Genomic DNA, 12,433 nt, shown 5'->3' on the forward strand with positions numbered 1-12,433 from the left:
ACTATGGACGTAAAAAACTGACCAAATAAATCAAAGTTCGGAAATTTTTAACTAGTTTCCTCAGCTAAATAAAATAGATTTTTCTTTGTTATTAAAAGGTTTTATTCCTTAATTTTTGAGACTTAAATTTATTTTAATATAAGTTTTACATTTGGTTTATTAAAAGCCTTTACTCATAACATAATTTACTTATCTTTCATGTTTTATTTAACCTTTATTTTCTCAGAATTTAACTGTTACTTAAAATCCCTTAAAGGGTGAAACTCGGTTTTGCAAATACAATTCATGTATATTTTATTAATAAATGAAATATTTGACGATTACCTTAAATAACTAGATTCGTTAATGATTAATATTAAATAAAAGCGATTGCTAATGTTATTTTACAATAACTTTATAAGAAACTTAATTACAAATATAATGAAAATTTTTTGCAAATCAGTCTAGCTACATTTCCCAATGAGGTGTCAAGTTAATATAAAAGTTAATAAAAAAATATATAAATAATATAAGTTTATAAAAAAGACTATAGGCACCTTCTCGGTCATTATATTTAAATTACTGTACCCGTTTTATACAGACAGCGGCCCATGAACGCTACCAAAGTAATTGCAATTAGACTCGCAGCAAAATAATTTATTTATGACAACATTTGTTATAAATGAGTTAAGGTTCTCCTCTTGAAATTTAAAAGTAACAGGCACTCTTTACAGCCAAAAAATGATAAAAGAGGACTACAGTTAATGTTTGGCGGGCCATTTAGTTCTCCAATTACATTTTAAATAATATGTAATAAGTATTAACACTAATACTTTTATTTTTATCACTTTTATCAATATTTCAGAAATAGATTCAGAACAAGTTATTTCATGTTGCGAAGTCAAATACCAAGACACACACTCATTTAAGATATGGGGATATAACAAAATTATCTAAAATTCTCAAAAAACTAAAAAATTATCTATAGGTGTAGCATAATAAACAAAATACAACAAGTGTGAAATTGTCTAGGTTGGAAATTTATTCTAAAGGCGATCAAACTACTGAATAAAACAAAATTTATTCGTCATCTTCCTCCTCTTCCTCGTTGTTGATCTGGAAGTATCTGAGCTCGTAGACGTCCTTGGCGGAAGCGACAACTCTCAACCAATCACGGAGGTTGTTCTTCTTCAGGTACTTCTTGGTAAGGTATTTGAGGTACCTGCAGTTGATATTAACATTAGTTCAAAGTTAAATTAGTTAGAATGTATTTTTAAGTGTAAATATTAAATCAGTTGGCCGTTCTTTCGTCAGCATGTTAAATTCTATGACGAACGAGACAGAACAATCATCATTTTTAATATTTGTTATTTGCACAATTAAAAACAGTTAAAATAAATAAATTGCAGTTAATCAAGATTAAGATAGGGTTATTAAATATAACTATCACATAAAATATATATACACAACCAACAAAATCTAAAACTTCTGTAATGGAAGTATAAATTTCTTATAACTTTTTTATTTTATAATTATTAGAAGTTATTCAATCGTAATGGCTAAGTATACTTAATTAATAATATACTCATAAAAATTAAAACTAGTAAATTTAGGATAGAGCTTTAAAATACATTTTATTTGAGAAAATTAATATCAGCTTTTTGTAACAAATACTATTTTCGACAATTTTTGATACTAAAATGTTAATTTAGCTATATAAGAGTGAATTTTAAAATCAAAACTTATATAGTAGTTGACAAATTTATGCAATCATCATAACAGAATAGGATAAATGAAAGTTATTGACTTTTTTTTTTTCTTAGCAATTTTAGCTATACTAAATATTAGTTAACTAATAAGTAATTAAAATGATGAAAGATTTTGAAAATAAGAAAACAAATTATACCTTTATACTAATATAATACATCAATTGTTTAATGTTGGTATGACAAAATATTCAAAATTCATTATCAAAATAAGAGAAACTTTTAAAAATTACACACCTCTTGGAGAAGTCAATGTTGGCGTTGACAACGATCTGGTTCTTGGCGCCTTCGACGGCCACTGCTGATCCGAGGTTGTTGACTTTTCCCTCGACCTTGATGCGGTCCTTCAGGAACTGGGTCTGTGTGGGAGTTGTTGTAAGGAGGTGAATTAGGGAAGGTGACCCTAAGCCTCCAATGTCAAAAAACAAATTCATCGGCATTAGGATGAACAATTAGTTTTATTTAATATTAAATCAGTTGGCCGTTCTTTCGTCAGCATGTTTAATACTATGACGAACGAGACAGAACAATCATCATTTATAATATTAATAAATTCAAAAAATTTACTTAAAACTTAGGACAATAATAAAACATATTTAGTTATAATTTAATAGTAAATCATTGATGTCTCATATGCTTGAAACATTGAGACTAGGTGATGAAAATTATGTTGAAAACTGGCTTAAACTGTTATTTAGTTATTAAACACACCTCAATTATGCGCTAAACGGTGATATACAAATTGAGTAAAAAATTAACAAAAATTTGTTTAACTGATATGCTCAATAACAATACTTAAGATGATCTAGTTATTTTACTAATATTTTTGAATAATATAAATAATTAATTAATTTGGTAAGATTCCTCTTCAAACTAAATTATAACTTGTATACTTATTTATTCAAGATTCTTTTTAGACATGCTTTTTATAAAAAGATCATTTACTTATCACTTGATTTATCAACTATGACCCTTTTAATTTTTACAGACCATATTTAACTGGAAAGTAATGTTTTATTTTTCGTATATATTACTTAAATACATTATTACTGGTTATAAACTTAATAGTTAAAAACACTTATTCTATCATTGTTATTTCAACTATTATTAGTTGATATAGCACTTAAACATAAATAAATTATAGGTTTGTAAGGTTTGTATAGTATTGGTAAATCCCTGTTTCAGTTTTTTAACCTTGAAGTTAATAAAAGTTCAAGGAATTGATTAATTTAGTCTATGATCCATTGATATATATTTAGTTTCAATTAGACTTTCATAATAAGGTTGATATGGCACTTAAATAGTATAAGTAAAATTTGTCATGTTTTCAATTAAAAACTTAATTGTATATAATAAATTTAAATTAGTCAAGTGGTCAGTGTTTGAAAAAGTTGAAGTAGCACACGGGGGAATTGATAAAACTATGAAGATTATCCAAGTACATAAAAAGATATACATTGATTATTTTGAAAATTGAGTGAAAAAATCAATAATCTCATGAAAAAAGTGCTTGTTTGTTATAATAATATTTTGAATTTAAGCAGTTGAATTATTTAACAAAATTTTAACAACAATTAATGTTGGTTGGAAGTTCAGATGACATATTTAAAGAAAAAGAATTATCTTTGTAACATTGATTATTAAACCTTAATATTTTGAATAGCAGATCAGCTGATAAATTTATGGATTAGAACCTGGGTAAATGTTGTAGGTAATGGTATTAATTATTTAAAATTATTCTTATATTTTAATTTGTTGGTTATGCTATTGTAACTGTTAACCCATAAAGAACAATTTTAAATTTTAATCCTAAACTACAACAATTTACTCTCATAAACATGTTGTGACAGTTGAGTTAAGGTAAATTCTTGATTTAATACACATTTTAAGCTTCCTATTAATTCAAGTTTATATGCACTTTAATTAGTTACTTATTTTCAAAGATTCTGACTAAGAAATTTGAAAATTAAGTATTAAATAATGAACTAACTTATATTTCCAAATTAGATAAACACTAGGTGAACACTATAATACATAACTTTTAATAAATTAATAATAGTTTTATTTATATGATTTCCATTTTCAATTTGGCTGTAGAAATTTAAAGCTCTGGAGTAATACAATACAAGTGTAGTTGTGGTACTACTAAAGAAGATTTAACTAAGACTTTAAAAGATTTTATTGTTAGATTCTAATTGCTTTGACTTTAAAATTTAGGCTCATGAGTTGATTATAGTATTATTCCTCCAAAAATTTAAAGCCTCAAGCATATGAGTGACCAGACAATGCACATCATGAACTTTACATAATAAAAAAATGCTATTAATAAAATGTTAAATATAGTAGAATATAGTGGTTTAGGCTATTAACAACAATATTTGACTAGAAAAATATTATATTTTTAATCTTCTAAAACCCAAATTTACTATGTATGAATATTATTAAAGTATAAATAATTCAACATATAACAAATTTAATTATGCAATTAGTTTTACAGATAAATAAAACTACTTACAAAGTTGGCCAAATCCATGATACCATCCTCAACTGGGTGGGTGCAGTCCAAAGTGAATTTCTTGGCTTGGACCTTAGTCTTTTTGGTCTTCTTGTTCATAACTTTGGTCTGAATAAATATTTATATTTTAATTTCTTTATACTAAGTTATTTATACTGAGCTATTTCTTTCAATTCAGTTTATCAATTTTAGTCTTATAAACATATAAATTTTACTCACAGCAACCATTTTGATACTTGTCTGATATCAGAATTATGCAGAAGATTTAACTGTAACACCAAAATAAAATTAAGCTTTTTTGACATAGAAACATTAAGATTAATATCAGTCAGTTTTAACAAAATCAGGGTCAAATATTTTCAAAACATAAGTTGTATAATTAAATAAAAACCATTCAAATAAACATTTTACAATACTTTTTTTTAACTATTTTTGAAATAAATAAATTTTCATGTTTTTTAAACAAGCTTCTCTGAAACAATTTATAGTTTCATTATAATCTTTTTTTTATAACATCTTTATGACAAGTGAAAATACAAGCTTACATAAGTGATTTTTTAAGGCAGTTAAGTTTAAGAGGATCAAGTAATATGATATCTCTTTAGTTTCTTTTTTTTTTAATAAAATTTAATAAAATAGATAACTTTTTACCTAACAATTTTTTAGTTTCAGCAAATTGCAATAATTCCAGACACAAACAGTACTGTTTAAACGTTTATTTCTTTTTATTTATAATGTCGTGCTCGAGTAATTTTGTGGCAATTTTATCACAAAATTCTGGTGACTATTGGTTACCATATCTTTTCAATTATCGTTTAAGTTTTTTAATATTTCTTATTTTGAAAATAATAAGAACAAAACTACTTCTTTTAAACTTGCAAAAAAAAGTATTCTTTTTTAAAAAACAATATTAAATTGAAATTTTAAGTTTTACTACAAAAAACAAAAAAAAAATCAACAAAGTTATGTTGAGTGTGCTTTAACAGGCTTGCCATAGTTTGCGAAAAATAGAACTTTGTAAATCCAATGGTTGCAACTTAGTTTTCTATCAAAAATAAACAGTCTTGCATTTTTTGTATACTTTAAGCACATAAAGATCGATCAAACTACTAAATTTAAGGTAGTTTTAATTTATCACAAGCTTATTTTAAAATTGATTCAGTTGTGGCGATTCCCTGATAGCAACGATGGAAACTAAGAAGGTAATATTAGTAAAATTTAGGATCAAAAATCTAAGTAAAATCAAAATGGAAAAGAACAATAACAACGTTATAAAACCATATATAAATTGTTGATAAATGTATGAAAAGTAGTTCAAGCACTAATATAATACTTAAAAAGTATTTATTTTTTAATTAGATTTTTTTTTTAACTTTTTTCCAATTACTTAAATAATAAGCTTTTTATGAATCATGCTATCTTGTTACCATCTCTAAAATCTACATATTTGTTTAAAAATTCGACACATACAAATTATTTTTATAAAGTAGTAAAAGCAGCTGCTATTAAAATTAAAAACGATTGTGTATATATATTAGAATTTCTATAAAAACAATACACTTAAATCAAAACTACAAACTGCAACAAAAAGTTTAGTTTGATGTCTGGTATTTTACAACACCAGTAACTAATTTAAATTAATTTAGTTAAAAACTTTAAAATTTATTAACTAAAATATCCTTTTATGTCATAAATTGTTTGAAATTTATTTTATAACATGTTATGTATTTATAAAGTTAAACTACAAAAGAAATCTTTAATCTAAAAATTTAATAGAAAAATTTGTACATAAATTTACAAGTATTTATTTTTATCGTTGGTCCTACTAATATAGTCATTCTCTCTGTCAGGGAATGTGCTAAGAACTTTATTTTTTCACAGCTAGATAGAGTTGCGACTCAAAATAATGTAAAATGTTTTTTTTGTTTATTCTCAAATGTGTATATGACAAAATTTTAAACAATCAGTTGCTTAAAAATTAAATGTTTTGTATAACTGTTAAATATAATAGCTGTTAGTAGCATAGCAATTAAACTTGGATAGTAGCTAAAACTGCTTCAGTTTTTTTTTATATTTCAATGTTGGTTTGTTATAGAAGCAATTAGTAGAAACAAATAAATATGTTTAACGTTTTATTAGGTTTGTAATAACAATTAAATTTTCAAACTACATTACAATATAAGATAGTTATTGTTTTTAAGCATGGCATGGTTGCCACTGATCAAGCTGAGAAAAATTTCCTGACTTTTCATGACTTTTTACCAACATTTTCCTGACTTTTCTAAATCAAACTCTTAAATTAAACTTATTCTAAAATACATAATCTAACACTTAAAACTATATAAAGCTTTTAATCTAATTTTAATACAGGTTAAAAACAACAGTTTTTTGCTAAATTCTATCATCAAACTTCCAGTACATCACTTAAACCATCTGTGTATGATTGATGTTTGTAATAAACAGCTCTATCAGCAAAATACTTGTATTATCCCCTTATAAACACAGCTTGTCTGAAAAAAGACACAGTATTTTAGCATTTCCTAGCATAAATGTATCTAGATAAACAAACGACATATAAGGAACTTTTACAATTAAAACCTTAAATTAATAACGAACATTCAGTACTAAAATCTTAAAACAATAACAAACTTTTACAGTTGAAACCTTAAAACAATAAAGAACACAATTTTTTAGAAATTCCTAGCATAAATGTATCTAAATAAACGAAACGACATATAAGGAACTTTTACAATTAAAACCTTGAATTAATAACGAACTTTCACAACTAAAATCTTAAAACAATAAAAAAAAAATACAGTTGAAACCTTAAAATAATAATGAACACAATTTTTTACAATTTCCTAGCATAAATGTATCTAAATAAACGAAACGACATATATGAGTAATCGTTACTGATAGATGAAAAAAGTAGTTAATATAACAAAAAAAATGTTTACTTATCATAAAATATGAGAAATATTTGTTATATGTCAATAACAATCTCATATCTTAATTTAAAAAATTTAAAAGTAAAAAAGTTCTAGTTTAAAAATAAAAGTTACCTTAATTTTTAATCAGAAGGTTATCTTAACAACTTAAGTTACGGCAAAAAGTTAATAAAACTGTCTTTTTGTACAGCAATTAATGAACAGCTTGTTTAAAAATACCATAATAAATATTTGTAAAACAATTATATTTTCATGTGCTCCGAAGATAAAACGTCACAGCTGTCCTGTTATGTTTTAAAAACTTTTATCTACATACAGATTAAAATTTTATGCCTTTTTAACTTATAAAATGAAAAAAAAGCTAAAAACTTACAGTGTTCAATACTAAACTATAACTACATTGCTAAAAGATTTGACTATTGTAGTTTGTTATCACAATCTTAACAATCTTTATTACAGCTTTATATTTTGTTATTTACCATATTTAGGAGTATAATATTTAATTGTAAAACTTTTGTTTTTGATTTGTAATTAACATTAATGTAAAAAATCCAGACAAACATATCAGAATTAAAATAAATTCTATTTTTTTTGTTTTTTCATTTATTTTTTATTAGTTTTATATATCTACTTGCTGCATAACTGTCTTAAAGTTTGTTTTTTATTGTTTTGTACTTTGTATATGACTAGTGTTTTTAGCACAACATTCGTAGCCGATTCAGTTTATAGTGGATCTACTTTCATTGTTGTATAAAACGAAACATTTGTGCTTTTTAAGTAAAATTTAGTTAAGTTGTAACAGACAAAAGTTTCAAAATAAAGGTGTTTTCAAAATACTTTTATTGTTAAAAAATGTTTTTAATATTAATAATGAAACATTGTTGTTTTTTCCTGTAATATTTCTGACGTAGATTTTTATAGTTGTTATTAGTTAAGAAAAAAACAGTTCATTCACAATTGAACATAGAAATCATATATAATAAGTTTTCTTAAAAAGTTTTGTTTGGTGTTGTAAAGTAGACTTTTTATTCAGTTCTAAAGTAGGTATGCGTATTATCAATATTTTATCATTAAAAAATACCTTGATTAACTGTTTTTTGTATAAAACCTAGCTTAGAAAAATAAGTAGACTTATTTATTGATTTTAAAACAGATATTTTTTTTTCTATTTGTTCTTTTTACGTGTTCTAGACCTACTCAGTATATTGTAAAGAAAACTATCTAGTTTTTTTTTTTACATTTTCACTTAACTATTATAAAACATAAGCCATAATGGTTTTATGCTTAAAATAGTAATATACTTTAAATTCTTAATAAACGAGTTGATGTTAAAAAACGCTCCAGCAATTTAAAAAAATGTAATTCTCCAGCAAAACTATGAATATATTTTCACATTTAAATAGTCCTAAAACGCATACTTATTTTATTTACAAAAAAAAAATTCAAAAGTTAAAAATAAAACTTTATTATTAATTTTCCAATTAATCTAGAACTCATTTGTTTAGATAAGTTAACATCAGAGCTTAAACAAAAAAAAAAGATTATTTAATTTACTTTTGTTTTATTAAACTCATTTTTCAGACAGCACTTAGTAGCTTTCAATATTTCTAAACCCGTTGAAAAGACCAACGTTTACCAGATAATAAATGAAAAAGAAAGCATTTCTGATGACCCGATGAAAAGGCGAACACAACCTCAACAAAGATCAAGAAGATTTCCTCATCTAGGACATGGTGAACTTCTTCAACAAGGATCCGGAGGTTTTTCTCAACAAGGTTCTGGAATCTCTTCAACAAGGATCCGGACTATTTCCGCAGCATGGATCCGGAGAACTTTCTCAACAAGGATCCGGAGAACTTCTTCAACATGGATGCGAAGAACTTCCACAACAAGGTTCCGAAGAACTCTTCAACGAGGATCTAGAGGGTATCTTCAACAAGGATCCGGAAAACTTCCTCAACAAAGATCCGAAAAACTTTCTCAACAAGAATCTATAGGTTTTCCTCAACAAGGATCTGGAGGTTTTCCTTATCAAGTATACGGAAGACTTCCTCAACAAGGATCCGGTGAACTTCTTCAACAAGGATCCGGAGAATTTCTTTAACAAGGATCCGGAGAACTTCCTCGACAAGGATTCGGAGGTTATCTTCCACAAGTATACGGAGAACTACCTCAATCCAATTTATTTACGGTACCAACAACAAGCGATTTGAAATTCGATTCAGATGGTTATGCTCCGAAATACTTGTACAATAAAAGAACAAAATGCTGGGAGCCAAGTCATACATACATAAGTCCTTCAATATCTTCTCACTCAGCAACTGGTTCAACTGGTCCTCATTCTCGAGATAAAGGTTTGTGCAAAATTTTATTGGAATTTCTCAAAAAAGTACATGTGCTACTGTGCATTTTATTGGTAATAGTTGTTGTCGGTCTAATTATTCATATTGCTATTAAAAATTGTTGATTGTGCCTGCTCTGTGGTGTGTTTTTATAACTTTATAGTCGTTCTTTAAATGAAATGTGCATAATTTTATAGCTTAATAAATGTTTATCAGTTTAATATAGAAAGTGTTCTTGTAAAATTAGCTATTTTATATACTTATATCTAAAATTGCTATAATTTTATCAAAAAGTAAAATAAACGTTAGCCAAAGTGACAAGACTTGAAAATATTATAAGTTTAGTTAGGTTGAACATCAAACTTATAAATAACGTATGTGTATGAAAAATCTAATTGACAATAAAAAACAGATTATTTTGTACTGCTAATTATAATACCATTGAAATGTGGCATCATAGTCCATTTTGAACTAATCCGTTTTAATTTTGATATTTTTGTAATTATTAGCAGAGATAAATTGTTAAATCATAAAAAAATAGCAACATTCATATAGTAAATACTTACCTGTTTTTTTAAAGTTTTTCAGAAAGTTATGCTTTTTTCCAAAAGTTATATAATTTCTTATTAGCTTGAAGTTTATTTCCATTAAACTAAGCGTAATTTTTATATATTGTGCTTTAAAAGAAATAAAGTTTTTTAGTTACAAAATAGACAAAGAGAATTGGAAAACTCAATTGTTGTAAAGTACAACGCAAACAAATATTTTATATCTAAGTGAAGATTATGTAGGAAAAGGTTTATATGGGCAAAAACTTAAGATGTTTTAAATTAATAATTTAACGCTTTTAGCGTTACTTTAAACAAAAGAATTTTGTTATTAATTAGTAAGTAAAGTATTACTGCTTCTACTCGTAGGAATTAAAAAAAATATACGCCGGATACTATGTATCAAAATATTGGTATAATAGTGAAACTTTTTACTTGTTATATACGGTTTAATACCATTTCTAACCCGTGATCAATTCTAATCCGCGATTAATTCTAACCCAATCAATTCTAACCTGATTACTTTTAACCCGATCACTTCTAACCCGATCATTTCTAACCCGATCATTTCTAACCCGATCATTTCTAACCCGATCACTTCTAACCCGATCATTTCTGACCCGATCACTTCTAACCCGATCATTTCTGACCCGATCATTTCTGACCCGATCACTTTTAACCTGATCATTTTTAACTCGATTTGTAGGTTTATTTTTTATTGTTTTAAATAAATTTTTTTTTTCAAACTAATTAATTTTAACAAACTTCTTCTTTTATTAAAATTTAGTTTACTTTGTCTAAAACAACATTTAATGTTTAGATAGTTTTACTTAAAACTTAATTTTTGATATCTATTATTGTTCGAAGTTTGATATGCTAAACACAATTGCACAATCTTTAATTTTGGAATCAACTTCCAACTTATTATCAACAAAAATTTACTGATAATTTATACTAATGCAAACTTTATTTTAATTAAGATAACTTAAATCAACGTTGTTCAACTTTTTTGAAAAAATTAATTTTGTTTGGAAGCTAACTCCACATTTAAACTGAACGATATAAAAATATTTATTTGCCAAACATCATTGTAATTATGACAGCATGAATTTTTTGTAATTATTTCTTATTAATTAATTATTTTTTTAAGGGTCAAAAATGGATTATAAGTTATGGTAGATAATAAGTTTCAAAAATAATTGAGAAAAATTTAAGTTTTTTGTATTCTGAAGAATAAACTTTAAGTTTTATTAGTCTTCAATGTATAATATACAAGAAATAATGCAGCGGTTAGACACTATTTTGTATTTTTATTAAAGAGGTTATAGATGGTCAATAAATATTTTTCTAAATAGGGAGACCAGATTGACTTCTTGTATTCAAATTTAAGACGAATTTATACGAAATACAACTTCTTAAGAATGATAATATTAGTAGATATGAAACTTGAAATAACATAGTTGATAAAATTTAATAAACGTAATTAGTATGGTGGTTTCATTTTAAATTTTTGTTACTAAAACTTTAAAATCTTAGAACAAAAGCTTATATTGTTTAATACAAAGTTAAAAGTAGAAGTAACCGCATATATTGAACATTTAGAAACCTGTCATTTACTAAGACTTGAATTTAATCTTCTATCTTTTACCAAAGGTAAATAATATATAAAGAGTTTTCAAATTGAACCAGAATGGCTAAAATGTTTGTGTTGTCTGCAAAGAGATTAATTTTGCTACTAACAACAACTTCATTTATTATCATATCATTTGAAAAAAATATAATAGTGGTCCTCGAGCTTGTTATACAAATAAACAAGTCTGTTTAAGTTTTGGTTTTTTTTTTTTGCTCTAGGATTAAATAGGAAATTAATATTGTTATTTAAATTCAAGACGGTAACATAGCTTTGATATGTCTATTTTTAAAGTTTGAAATTACTGTTTTGTTGTGCGATTGTATTAAAGTTTAAATTAAAAGCGCACTTAATTAACGCACTTGATTATGCATCCCAATTTTCTGATTTTAATAAATCAGATACAGACATTATATTCCATTCGTGTGACTCTTTGCTTTTTTCGGGTGATGATGTATGGAAGAAAAACGATACCGATAATTTTTTTGATATACCAATGGGTAGTTTTTATGGAGCGGAGGTATGCGATCTTGTAGGGTTATACATCCTAGATAAACTCAAAAGTATTTTTGATAATTGTGGATTGTATAGAGATGATGGACTCGGTGTCATTGATCTTTCAAAACCTCTTGTTTACGAAAAAAATGAAAAAGTCAACGTTTAGATTGATGTCTGATATCGGTTTTAAAATAAATTTAGAAATAG

At 25.5% G+C, this 12,433-nt stretch overlaps 1 protein-coding gene across 1 annotated transcript; it reads right to left on the reverse strand.

The window, feature by feature from the left end:
* Positions 1-998: 998 nt before the first annotated feature.
* Positions 999-4,523, reverse strand: LOC145831198 (large ribosomal subunit protein eL22-like). The gene is made up of 4 exons (XM_082938332.1): positions 4,480-4,523; positions 4,261-4,368; positions 1,983-2,104; positions 999-1,201 (listed from the first exon to the last, which is right to left on the reverse strand). The coding sequence occupies exons 1-4, from the start codon at positions 4,486-4,488 to the stop codon at positions 1,060-1,062; spliced, it is 381 nt and encodes a 126-aa protein (XP_082794458.1). The 5' UTR covers positions 4,489-4,523; the 3' UTR covers positions 999-1,059.
* Positions 4,524-12,433: the final 7,910 nt, after the last annotated feature.

This window comes from Thalia democratica, chromosome 3 (assembly GCF_965202585.1).
Source record: "Thalia democratica chromosome 3, ktThaDemo2.hap1.1, whole genome shotgun sequence".
Taxonomy (NCBI): Eukaryota; Metazoa; Chordata; class Thaliacea; order Salpida; family Salpidae; genus Thalia; species Thalia democratica.